Here is a 14026-nt window from a genome sequence, read left to right on the forward strand (position 1 = left end):
CCCCACACACTGGGTACAATGAAATCTCATTTTCTCATAGTGAGGAAACCATTGGGGAGAGATGGGGAGAGACCAAGGGTGCTCGTCCTGATAACCACTGACTGTTCCTGTGGCCACTAACAGGCAGAGGAACCCTGGGGAAGTGAGAAATGGGGTGGGGGGTGTCTCCAGGACAAGCCAGGCTGGCTCAGGGCCACACTCTGCTCCCACCCAACCAGAGGCTCTGCCTGCAGCTGGGCATTGTGTCTCCTCCTGAGCTCAGCTGCAAGGATTAACTGACTTGTTCCATTAGTGACCAAAAAGCCTCTTACCTTCAGGCAGTTCAAAAAGGAAATAAGAAATACACTAAAAAAAAAAAAAAAAAAAAAGGAGCAGGGAATCAAGGAAATTTTCCCTGACAGTCCCCATGGACCCCAGAGCACCCACACTAAAGTCCAGAGGCACCTATTTGAATAACTACTAGGAAACAAGCCAAATAATTTAAACCAGTTAAAGAGTCAGAACATTTTCTTCACACTAAGTAAATAATTTATGGGCAGAGCTGTAATAAAAAAAAGCCCTCTCCAGGCCTGTATCGCAGGAAAACGTATCAGGAATAAAAGATCACATTTCAGACTCATAAATAAATGAAAAACAAAACTAACAGTAAACAGAAAGAAAAGTTATTTCCTTCCCAGCTCCCAGAGCTGACACAAAGACCCTCAGTGCACTGGGAAGATCATGGCTGAGGGACCTTAATCCCCATCACCCCTGAAGGGATCTGATATCTCCTCCTCTTCCTCCAGAGAGGGAAATCTGGACCAAACCCTTGAAGCCTTTTGTGTGGTACAGCCTTCAGATCTATGAATGCTGCACTCCCACTGTCTGTGAGCCCCTAAAGCCCCTAAGCAGCGGGAAAGCAGAAGGCAGGGATGTCCCAATGATGTGAATGACACCCAAAATGAATTTCACCCCTTCATGAAACTAAAACTCAACACTGTGATTCCCTACGTTTTAGCTGGGGCAGCTGACAGGGACTCTGAGCTTGCAGCAGAATCCCTTGGAGGGGACATGGTGTGACACAAGTCACAGGCACCTCCACCAGCCCACCCAGGGGATGCTGTGTGGGGTTTGTCCCTCTGTGACCCCACCACAGAGCAGCTCTGGTGTCCCCAGGCTCAGCAGTGAGGGTGAGGAAGGTCCCACCTTCCTCCCCAGCCAAGCTCCCTGGCCATGGCTGATGCCTTGGAGTGGCTACCTAGGACAGAGCTAGAGCAGTTTAAGAGAATAAAAATGGGTATTTATTAAGGGTCTTCAATAGATACACCTTGGGCAGTCGAAAGCCTTCAAGGGGCTTCACCCAAGATGGAAAATGGCCATGAGTTTTTCAGACAATTATAAGTCTGGTCCATTTACATATCAGGGATTAATCTTCCAATTACAGCTTCAGGTAATGAAGTCAATTACCCCCAGTTTGCTCTCCCCCAGTTCACTTATGTTTATACTTTCAGGGCCTGAGGCAGTAGGATGCCCTTGGACCTTTGGTTTTGTGTGACCAAAATGGGAAAGCAGCAGCTAACACATTTATGGAGCTTAGAGTTATACACTAATGCAGTACAGGATTTTAAAAACACAAAAGCTAAAATCCTGAGGTACCGTGGCCACCTACTGTGGGCCTGATATTTCCGGGTCTGAGAGATTTCAGCCTGCTAGCAGCTGCTAACCTTTTCCCAAGGAAAAAATTCTCAAGAAAATTTCTTCTCAAAACAATCTTGGCAAACAACTCTCCTTTCTCAGAACAATCTTTCTCCAGGTGGTGTTTTGCTGTTTCTCTGGTTTAACCAATGGGATCAGAGAGGTGTCGTTCCTATTCACCAACCATGTAAAGTCTGTATGGGAACACCTTATAAAAGGTAGTGAGAATTAGAAAATAAAGCCTTTTTTCTGTGCTCTTTGCCTTCTGAAATATTTGGAGAGGATGAACGAGAGAGCAGATCAGGAGGACTCGGGAGAGGATCCCCATACCCAGTGCTGCCGTGCTGGGAGACAGAGGGAGAGCACCCATCCAGACACTCCAGGCAACAGGAAAACAAGGATCAACCCCTTGCCTGAGTTAAGTGCCAACAGTGGGAACAATTTCAGGAAAGCTCCAGAAAGAGAGGCAGCTGAGGGACCAGCTGTGTCACGTCTTTGAATTTTCCAGTACCAGGCTCCCCTGGGAACCACACATCAAAGACAGAGCTCCCCAAGGCCCCCAACGTTTACAGCAGGCACAGCTGAATCCTGCAGTGTCAGATGCCCCAGCAGGCAGCATCACATGAGGAAAAAATATATCCAGAGCAGGGAAAGGTCTCCAAAGAGCATCCAGCCCCATCCCCACAGCACACATCCCACCTGAGGGAGCATCCAGCCCCATCCCCACAGCACACATCCCACCTGAGGGAGCATCCAGCCCCATCCCCACAGCACACATCCCACCTGAGGGAGCATCCAGCCCCATCCCCACAGCACACATCCCACCTGAGGAAGGATGCTGTGATAACACTGGGGTGGCTCAGCCTCCTGCTGCCGTGTTCACAGGGGGAAGCCCAACCCTGCAGCTCCCTTGGCCAGGAGAATGTGTGGCAGGGCCCTCTCCATGAACAGATGGAGAGTTATCCAGACCTTTCATGTCCTGCATTGAAAACCTACCTCGGGGGCGGCTGCGGCGTTTCCGCCTGCCCACGGAGGTGCCGCGCAGTGCGGGCTGCAGCTGCCCGATCTCGATCGGCGTGTTGGTGCGGAAACTCTCCTTGAACTTCTGCATCAGCGACTCCACCGTCTCCTGCGTCACCTCGGGAGCTGCAACACCAGCAAAGGGGCCGTGGTTAGAGAACAGCTGGGCCACCCTGTCCCCACAATCCTTTCCTTGTGTGAGCCGCAGTCAAGTCCTGGGCAGGAGCTCTGCTGTGGACATATTTTCTGAGCTTGAGCTCTTCCTAAGGGAAACTTTTCAACAGTTTTTCCCAAAATAACCTTGTGTAAACAGTGTTCCTTTCTCATCACAACAGGTGTTTGCTATTTCTGTTTCTGAGCCAATGGAGAGGTGTCAGCCCTATGGACCAATAACGTGCCTTTTGCACAGCGTGTTATAAAAGGGCTGAATGAATTGTAAATAAACCTTCTGATTTCTGCTGCCTCCTGACTGAAGTCAAGCACCTTTATTTCATGTCCTATTGTGACACTCTGCCAAGACCCTCCGACTTTACCCACAGGGGCCCATCCAGCACTTTTCAGATCTTACCCATACTAGAACATTGTAAGTTTACAGAAATTGCATTTTCCACGCTGTTTTCCAGCATTTTGGATTATTCCTTGCTCTCCCCTCCATGTGCTCTTGGAAGTGTCATGCCCTCATCCAACATCCAGCCATGCTGCAGGGAGCGGAGAGCCCTCAGCATCCAGTGCCACACCAGGCCACAGAGCAGGTTCCCTTCCTTCTCCCTAAATCCCAGAGGTGATGATGGGATGTCCTCAGCCTCCCTAGGGTGCTTTCATATCCCTCTGGGCTGCAAAGATGGTTCTGAACTTTCCCATCGGGAGAGGGAGAAACAGAGAGCAGGTCAGGAGGGCTCAGCCCTGTGCTGCCATACTGGGAGACAGAGGGAGAGCACCCATCCAGCCACATCAGGCAACGGGAAACAAGGATCAACCCCTTGCCTGAGTTAAGTGCCAACACTGAGAACAGTTTCAGGAAAGCTCCAGAAAAAGAGGCAGCTGAGGGACCAGCTGTGTCACATCTTTGAATTTTCCAGTACCAGGCTCCCCTAGGAACCACACATCAAAGACAGAGCTCCCCAAGGCCCCCAACGTTTACAGCAGGCACAGCTGAATCCTGCAGTGTCAGATGTCCCAGCAGGCAGCATCACATGAAGAAAAAATATCTCAAGAGCAGGGAAAGGTCTCCAAGGACCATCCAGCCCCATCCCACAGCACACATCCCACCTGAGGTGCCAGGGAAGGCTGCTGTGGCAGCACAGTATCCTGCTGCAGTGTTCAGAGGGGGAAGCCCAACCCTGCAGCTCTCTTGGCCAGGGGAATATGTGGCAGGGCCTCCCCATGAACAGATGGAGAGTTATCCAGACCTTGGGGCTGTGTGATACAGGACTTGTGGAGGTGGAGCAGGGCGCCCTGGAGTGGCTTGCATGGCTGAGGCTCATTTACCAAAAGGAGGCCAGGAGGAGGAGGAGGAGGAGGAGGAGGAGGAGAGGACCATGCCCTCAATGAGCAGCAAGGTCACACAGCCCCAGCTTGGCTGATGGGACCGTGGTGACTGTACCCATCTGGCCACCACGCTGGCACAGCCATCCTGAGGCAGCTGCTCCCACACCTGTCAGAGGAGCAAACACCAAGGGGGAGAGAGGGGAGGAAGGGGGGCTCCTTGGCCACTGACTGTTTGGGATGATGCTACAAGTACTGCAGGAATTGGGAGCCAAGAGCTGGTGCATCTCACGGCTCTGTACGGCTCAGGTGTGCCAGCACATCCTTGGCTTCTCTGTGCTCCTGAGCTCAGGGGTCTGGACAAAGGAAATGGGAAAGGGCAGCAAGAAAGAGGAGAGAAAAGTAAAGCAGAGGAAGAAAATAAGAAGAAAAGAAGGGGGAAAAAAAAGGTAAAAGGAATAAAAGGGAAAGGAGGGAAAATGAGAAATGAGAAAAGACCATTGTTGACACGATCTCAGCAGGCAGAGTTTGGCATGGGTGGGCAGCATAGAAAAAACCTTTAGTGACAAATGAAAGACAGCAGAGCTTCAACTGTGTGAGTATGAGGGGTGAAGGATGAAGAGAGAGCCCTTCATGCACTGCCAGCAGTGCCAAAAGGGAGAGAGAAGAGACCACTGCACCATAACAGAATGAGACAGCACTCGCTGGGGCTGTTCATCACATCCATGAGAGAGACAGTCAAATGCAAACCAAACTGACCTCTGGTCCCCACAGCAGCCCTTGGAGGTTCTAACTCCCAGAAAAGGATGGGAAGAAGCATTACTGTGGGGTAGACAGTGGCCTTAATAATTTGCTTTAACTGCAGGCCAGCCCTGAATTGGTTAGGCAGTTGGATTAGATGATCCTTGTAGATCACTTCCAGCCGAACTACTCAACTCTACACCACCCTGCAAGTCCCCCCTGCACTGCCTGTGCCAAACACGGGCTCAGCCAGCAGCTCCTGGCACCTCCACAGCACCCACTCGCTGCTCCCTGGCACGACACAGCCACGTCAGCAGTGCCCAGGCAGCAGCTCCTCCCGGCGCTGCCTGAACACGACACATTTCAGAGGCAGCAGGACTGTCCTCCCCTCGAGCAGAGCTTGCCAAACGCCTTCTCTCCCCTCCCCACTTTTCCAGGAGACCCAGGCTCCTGAGCTCACATCTTCGTCACCGCGCTGAGAGATTCTCCAGGCTGGCAGAGGTGGTGAGATCCACCCTGAGGTTTGGCACGAGGCTGTGATCTCCATCTCCCCCCAGGAGCAGAGGAATCACGAGGCTCTCCAGCCCCCACAAAATCAGCTTCCCTTTCTGGCAGCACTTTAAGGACACAGCTGAAGGTCACCCTACCTTTGCAAAGCACAGCACACATCCCTGACGAACACCTCCCTCCTGTCCACCCTCATATTCTATTTGAAAAGAGATCTGCTCTCCTTATGGCTCCCCTGTTTGTTTGCACGTCTCCCACAAAACAATTCCTACCCAGAGCCATTCTCTCCTCCTTCCTTTTTGCTGGCACAAATTGCAGAGGGGAAATATGTTGTTTGGCTTAAAAATTACAACAACAACAACAACAAAAAAAAGTAGTCATCAGCTGAACAATATGAGCAATGTTTGGGTAAAAATACACTGCAATGGAGATGGGAAGCAGCAGCATTCATTCCAGCACAGTCAGGAGAGCTGCACCCTCCCAGGCACACAGGATGGGTACGGGGGGTTGTTCTGGGCACATGCCACAGGTGGGATCTCACCATCCCAGGAGGGATTCCCCATCTCAGAGTCCCAGGCTTGGATCAGTGCAGACACCCACAAACTCTGTTTGAGAGGTGAACTATTTGTGAGCCCCCACCAGCTGCACTTGGGTGTTGTCTCCACTATTCCAAGACATTCTCAAGGCACTACAAAACCCTGCTGACTATGCAACCTGTTCCCAGGGAGTGATGAAAATACCCCATAGATACCAGAAAAAAGCTCTCAGATTTGCTGAGGTGTTTTAGTCTTCAGACATGGCCTTGAGGACCCCAAGAGGAGCAGCTTCTCCCCAAGCCAGGCTCAAACCTCGTGGTGCCATAGGGTGGTGGGAGAGCTGGGTAGTCCTACAGCTTGGGTTTTGCATCTTATTAAAACAGGACAGTGAGATTTAAGGTCTGTAAAGGTGCCAGCTTCCCCAAGCCTCAAAGTCTTTGGTGTGTGGCTTAAAGGTTCTTTTTCTGGAGCCACAATGATCCCTGCTCTGCTCTCACACCTGCACTCCCACACCTGCAGGAGCAGGACTGGCGAGGCAACAGCAGCTTCTATCACAGCTTCCCCTGCTAGGTATGGACTAAAACATATTTTTATAAAATACAGGTTTTTAAGCATCTGGTTTTCCCATTCCTCTCTTTGATTTCTGGCTGTCAGAGGGCAAGTTATCGATCCCTCAGTATTAACAGTGGCCACAATGCTCCTGGAGTTTCAGGGAGAGGAATAACTCCAGAGCATCTCAAGGGCTGCTCGGCTGGACATTTTGCAACAAGACAAACTCAATCAAGGATTAAATGGAAAAAGTTTGGGTGCAATCAGAAGCCAAGGTCAGTGGGCTTTTTACCTCCTGACCTGCATGGTCACGTGGAGGATGCAGCCCCCTCACCTCAAACACTGGCTCTTCACAAAGACTCTCCTGCCTTTTCACTGACTATTTCCAGTATTTTTCAAATAATCTGCTTTTTCTAGGCACAGGGCAGGGGACTCTCCTGGGAACCACTGACATGGGCTCTAAAGGTCTAATACATCATCACGTCCCTAACACTCCACGGGAACACCAGGAACGTGCCAGTTTAATAATGTTATAATTGTTTCCTCCAAATCAACCTCCTGATATTCAGCAAGCTCATTTTGATGTTCCTGGATCAATATTTTAGAAATTTCTGTTCTACAAAGTATTTCAAGAAATTGACTTTCCGATCCTATTTTGGAACAAGCATAAATTTCACAATACTGGAAGTTTTCCACATGGTGGAGGCCCTGATTTCTCACCAGCTCTAAATAATGGGTGTTTGTTGCTTTTCGAAGCATGAAATAACTAACGGTGTTTGTTCTGAGAGTGGGATGTGGACTGATTTTCAACAGTGCCACCCTGAAAGTACCCGGCTCCACAAAGCACGGAGCTTTAGTAGCATAAAATTAGGTAATTACACTGATGCTGATGTGATGACAGTGGGAGAGATTTGTACAACAGCTCCGCACGTACTCAGAGCAAAACACATCCAGAGAGCAACATCCTGCCACAGAGCACGGGGAATATGGCAAAGGCAGGAGAAACAGTGGGAATTTCACCTCTCTCTGTGCTTCTCCACCCACCAAACCTCTCTCAAGCAGGAGAGCCTGTTCCCTTTGGTCCCCTGACTTCCCAGCAGTGCCACATGCAGCCACTCTGTCCAAGAAATGCAGGGAAGCTGCTGGTTGCATTCCACAGCCAACTCAGGACATATATATCTGTTTTATTTAAATGCATATATATAAATATATCTCCATATCTATTTTTTTATTTAAATGTATATAACTCTCTCTATATATGGATATATTAAAAAAAACATCAAAAGCGAGGATGAAGGAGGATATCCAAAACGCTCTTTTACAAAATGGGGTTCTCACACACAGCAAGAGGGAGAGAAAGGAACCCAGGAGCATTTTAAAAACAGCCTTGTATTCCATGTCGACTTTTTCTTTCTTCTCTCTCCTGGCCCTTTTTGTTGAGTTTTAAAATAGAGGCTGTGTACATTTTTTTTTTAGCACAGCTATTAATACGTAGCTATTAATACACAGCTATTAATACATTAATAGATTATTATATACATTAATAAATCTGTCACTATAAAAATAGATCTTTATACGCAAAAGTCTGATTTCAATTGCAAATTGGAGGGGGAGGGAAGCAGAAGAAGAGATAAAGTTTTATTCAAGATGTCTCCTTTGAAGGAAACTGAACAAATGTACTTTCCTCCTTCATATATTCATGAGATGACTGCTTCCCTACCCCGTTCTCCACCACCCTCAGCTCCGGGCTCGGAGCCAGCACAGCCCTTATCTGGTACGAGGCAGGGGAAAAAAAAAAAGTCCTGATAGGATCAGAAGTTTTCAGTAGTTTAACAAATCTGGGAAAAAAGTCTCCATTGGGTTCTAATAAAGCTTTAGGAGCGTGACGGGAAAGGGGATGCCGGGAAAGGCTGGTGTGAAGTGGGAGGGGGATGGAAAACAACATCCTGCAGTGGGGACAGGGACTCCAGGGCACCCCAATGGTGCCTTGGAAGGCTGACCTGAAACACACACTGGACAGAGCTAGAGAATAAAATAGGTATTTATTGAAAGGCCTTCAGGATCCACCTTGGGTAGGACAGGAGCCTGGCCAAGGCTGCACCCAGAGTCCACTACAAATAGCCACACACAAATGGCTGACCGGTCATGAGATCTTATGTTTTTATCAGTTTTGGTCCATTTGCATATTGGGGTTTAATTGTCCAATTACAGCTTCAGGTTGTGAGGTCTCATCCTTCTTGTCCCTCCCTTCAGTCCACTGTTGTTTGTGCTTTTGGGCCTGGAAGTTGTCCTTGGTTCTCAGCAGAGAAAGGATTTGTTTTGTCCCCCAATTCTGTAAAGAGAGCTGACTGACAATATGAGACTCAGAACTACATCCCTAGGCAGCACAGAATCTGAAAATATGAAAGCTAAAGCTTAAGGCATCACCAAAACCCTTCTGGGACACACACCTACTCTTTTCTTTACACCTTTATCACCAAGCTTTGCCATTTCCCCCATCTGCAGAGAGCAGGAGAGAACATCTGCAGCTCCCATGCTGACTGCAGCTGGGTGGGCAGGAACGGGCAGGACCCACATCCCCCTGGGAAGGGCTGGGCAGAGCTGGAGCCCAGGGCAGCACCCACCCAGCACCGGCTGCCCTGACCCTTCCTTATCCTCTCTCCAGTCACGGCGCTCCGTCGCTTCCCAGCTAATTGCCTCCACTCATGTGTGCAAACTCACCGTTTACCGGAAAATGTCACGGAATGTTAATTTCGTTCGGAATGCGCTTCCATTTTTTTTATTTTTTTTTACGATGGGAAATGAATAAGCATCGTATTAATGGCATAATTTCCAACTCGAACCGCGGCCGCGGCCCTGCGGATGGAGGCTGTGAGTTACTTGTCACCCTGAGCTTTCCCTGCCTCTTCCAGCTCCCTCCCTTCCCCCTCCCCGGCTCCCCCCACTTCTCCTGTTGGTAATTAGGGTAATGCAATGTAATTATAAACGTATTAGGAAAGATCAAATGCTGAAGAGCCGTGGTCTGACAGTCCTACCTCTGCCACACACCTCTGCCTGGAGAGCATCTCCCAAAAGCTGATGGGTCCCTGCACTCCTGGGGCTGTTCCAGCTGCTCCTTCCCAGGAACTGTCTCTGCCCAGGAAACCCTCAGGTCTTCCCCTGAGCAAAGACTTTCTAGCACATCCTTCCCTCACATGTACAGGGCATTTATTTCTTTATCCCATTTGTCCTGCAAGGAAAAACCTTTGCAGGTGGGATGCTGCCCCATCTCCCTCTGTCCCAGCACCGAGGAGGTCCAGTCCAACACAGACTCCATTTCCCATTTCCTCAGCTCTAATAAACCCCTTAACTTAGGGTTTTTTTATGAGACATCATAACTTTTTTTGCTTAGGCAGCGAGCAGAGAGGATGAGGGAAGATGGGCAGACCCTCGGTATCAGCTAATGCTCCTCAAGTTATCAAATAATTGAAAAGTTAAATAAGAACACTCTGGAGGAAGCTTCCCGATTTGGTGCTAATGGGCACATGGAACAGTCTGGGCTAATGTTGCGTGGAGGAGAAAAACTGTCTCGAGCGCACAGTGCTGACCTCCAGCTCCCTCTCTCCACCACTCAGCTCCTGCAGCTCTGCAGAGCCAGAGGAGACACTGCCCATGGAGCCAGCTGGGGCAGGAACTCACCAAGGGCAGGAAAAATTCCCACTCCATCTGTCTGAGGAGCAACTGCTTGGGGACAAACCTGGCGGCAGCAGCAGCACTTTGGTATCTGTCAAGGGAGTGTGAGCAAGTGCCAGAACCCCAAAGGATGGGAGTGGGCAGGACAGGGCTCCAGGAACAGCCACAGATGGCCAATATGGGTGGGAAATGTGGCACAGTGGCCCCTCTCCAGTCTCCAACACGACCCAGCTCTGTGCTCAGCAGAATAAACTTTTTAGTTAGAAAATACATTTCCTCTGCCCAGTGGACAAGGTGACATTTTTCACAGTACTGACAGTGCAGCACCACGTGCCAGGATGAATGAGGGAGCAATGCCAGCCCAGAGGAGAAGGACAAACTACCAAAATCTCTCAGTGTGGTCAGGAGCTTCAGCTCCAAAAGCAGCACCAAAAGGACCAGCAACCTCCTGCACTGGGCAATACATGGGTAAAGGCAGCAGGCAGGAGAGAATGAGCTGAGAGAGCTGGTTGGTTGGCTCAGGAGAAGACCTGGGAACAACCAGAAAACCCAGGATATCAAAACCAAACCTATTCCAAGCCACATAGGTAAAGAAGAGAGGCTGAGCACTGCCACACTCACAGGACCCAGTGGGAGAACTGCAGCAAACGCCGTAACTCAACGGGGCCGTCAGAAAGGATTGATTTGAAGCACCTTGTTAATAAGTTTCCTCTCCCACTGGTCCTTCAGGGAGGTCAGTGCCTAATGATAAATGGGGCTGGAAGGTGCCTGCAGACCCAGTATGAGCACAGGTGCCTAGCCTCAATCCATCTTCCTTAGGAGCAAGCTGACAAAACTGTCTCGGTGCTGTAGCCAGGTAAAACACAACCGATGGGAAGAGGACACGCAAACAGAGTGAAGAGTTGGTGCTGCAGCTGCCCTCCCTGCTCCCTTCCCCATAAAAAAACACAAGTCTGGGATGAAATGATGGGGAAAAATCTCCACATGCCGACTGGTGGAGCTACAATGCCACTAAAAGCCAAGGAAAAAAAGGGCTGAGTATTGTGGTCTGAGACAAACCCATCACTTGCTCAGGTGACAGATCCAGAGGCTCTGAGCCGCACATCCCAAGGGCTGAGTCCTAACCAGCAGCTATATACTTCCAGCAGAAATGGGGAACATTGTGGGATTGTTCTCCTTCATCCCACAACCTCTTCTGATCAGTCTGACTTCAGAAACCAGTGGCAGGTTTTCACTCCATGCTGATACCATGGAAGCACCACCCCTGGAAGCGTCCATGGCGAGATTGGACAGAGCCTGGAGCAACCTGGTCTAGTGGAAGATGTCCCTGCCCATGGCAGGGAGTTGGAAGCAGATGGTTTTCTAGTTTCCTTTCAACCCAAACCATTCCAGGATTCTGTGACAGCTCCAGTCAGAGCTGATGCTCTCCCAGGTCCTCTGCATTGCACACAAGATGCAACCCAGCCAAGAAAGTCTGCAGAGGCAAGGACACCTGAGATCCCCCAAGGCAAGTAAACAACCATCATATTATTTTTTTTTTTTTAGATTTTCCATCAGGGGAAGAAAAAAATAAAAGAGAGGAAAAAAAAAGTCATTTTGAAGCTAATCCTGGTCAACAACTGTCCCACAGCCCAGCTACACCTTTAAATAATGTAGTGCTTTATCAAACATTCATAGTGATGCACAAAGTGATGAACAATGTGTGCCTGGCATTTATATAAATATAGTTCCTGATGGCTTGTTTTCCTTGGACAGCCAACACTTCACAGCTTATCTTCTGTGAGCTTGTGATTTCGCCTGGATGGAAAACACTTTGGACACCTGGGGAATCAGGACTCCTGCACATGAAACTGCCATGACATCCCCACTGGGCATCTGCAGCCCCACAAAACTCCAGTAAAATCCTCATTCAAGAGCTGCTGTTGACTTGAGGAGCCAGAAGTCACCCAGCTGTGGCTGGAAGAGGGGAAAACCAAGGGTATTTCTTCAACTTGGGATGTTGTGGAATGTGAGGGTGAGACCAGTCCAAGCCTTGCAAAGCAGCAGCTCTTCACAAATCCAGCACCTCTTCAGGATGCTCAGCAAAATGCTGGCATAATAAACCACCCTGTTTCTGTTCCAGTCCCTGTGGCACCATTCAAAGCCGCTTTTCCAACTGTTCCTTCCCTCCTCTGTCTCACAAAATTAATGAGCAGGTTGTAGCAAAGAGAGGGGAGAAAACCAGTAAAACTTATCAGGAGCCCACGCCACCAGCCTCTTCTCCACAGCAACAGCTGCCATGGGCCTGGAAGAACCCTGGCTGACCTGAGGTGTTTAAACCTTAATTAGTCATTAAAGCATGGGCCACAAATCTCATGAGCTGGGGGCTGCAGGACCAGAGGAAACCCCCAAACCCCAGGAGCTTTTCTGTCCCTTCTCAGCCTTTCCTAGAGGCAGGAGTATGTTGGATATGGATCCTGTGGGGGAGATGACCTGAGCGTGCTCCCACACATCTGTGATGCTGCTTTGATCCACTTTCTTGGGGGTGTGAGGGAGGGGGACCTTGTCCCACAGCAGCACCATTCCCTCCCCCCACACTGTGGGGACAACCCAGATTTGGGGTGGAGGTAACCATTTCAATGGGATGTTTAAAACAAACCTAAAGCTCCAGCCTGGCTCCTCTCCACTGAGATCTCCAAAGGCAGTTAATGTATTAATATATTGATATATTAATTATGACTGTGTTTATCTCTGCAAAGCACAGCTTTTCCCTGGCAGGCCAGGACATTTTCAAACCCACACTGAAGCCTGAGCTTGCATCACCACAGAGCCAAAGACCCAATGGCACATCTGGTGTAACCTCTGTGACTGGGGCTCTCGTTCCCCTCCTTAATGCATTCAATTCAGTTACAATTGAGCATGCTGGGCTTGAAAACATCTTAAACGTCTCTATTAACTAGAGACACTACCTAAGCATGTCTGGAAGTGCTTCCCTGAATTAGGAGCCAAATCCTGCCCTGTTGAGCCCCATTTTTTTTTTTTTCCCTTCATATCTTTAAAGCTGAAACTTGAAGCTTTTTTTTCAGACAGGACTGGAGAACTGCAAAAAAAAACCCCACTTTTCACTGGCAGGCTATGAGAATATACATTTTCAAAGTTCCCTATAAATTACGGAAAGACTTGGCTGGGATTAGAGCTGGGAAAAGCTGATCACGTACAAAGAGGGTCACGATCCCATCAGGTCACTGGAAAGAAGAGCCCCAAGACACATCAGATGCTGCCCTGATGTGTCCCATTTTACTCTCCAGCCCCAGAAAACGTTAAGCCATCACTTTATTTATTAAATGCTCAGAAAGCCTCTGGTTAATGCTGGGAATCAGGGTGGAACTGCATCTGACTCCCCGAGCCAACAGCAGACAGTGGCTCCCAGCCCCAGGAGGGGCACCAGGGGTGGCACAGCCAGGCACCAGTGTCCCTGCAGGGACACCAGGCTGTCACTTCAGGGACATCCTTATCAGGGCAGACATCCAGTTCCTGTTGCCTGAGTGCTCTCCCTTCTCCAGTGTGGAGAGCAGCACCATCACCTGTACATTGTGAGGGTGTCACCCCAAACTCACACCCATCTCTAAATCTCATCTCCAATACGCTGCAGAGCTCAGGTATTTGTAATGGATGGCAGCTCTAGGGAACAGATTAACTACCTGCCCTCTTCTTGCACAGCTCAACCTCCAAAATGTCCCTTTCCACAGCCCCAACATCCTGCCCTCCAGCCAGAGCACTGTCTTACCTCTTCCCAGAGCTGTCTCCACTGGGAGGGAAAACAATACTGAGATGTGGCCCCCAGAACGGCTACTCCAGTGCTG

At 49.4% G+C, this 14026-nt stretch overlaps 1 protein-coding gene across 1 annotated transcript in view; it reads right to left on the reverse strand.

The window, feature by feature from the left end:
- ASTN2 (astrotactin 2) overlaps positions 1-14026 on the reverse strand; it is a 281232-nt gene that overhangs the window by 224087 nt on the left and 43119 nt on the right. Inside the window, exon 4 of the mRNA XM_083875651.1 lies at positions 2671-2820. Within this exon, the coding sequence (XP_083731777.1) occupies positions 2671-2820 (150 nt within the window). The remainder of the gene's footprint in view (positions 1-2670; positions 2821-14026) is intronic.

Source organism: Zosterops lateralis, assembly GCF_965231275.1.
Source record: "Zosterops lateralis genome assembly, chromosome: 20".
Lineage (NCBI taxonomy): Eukaryota > Metazoa > Chordata > Aves > Passeriformes > Zosteropidae > Zosterops > Zosterops lateralis.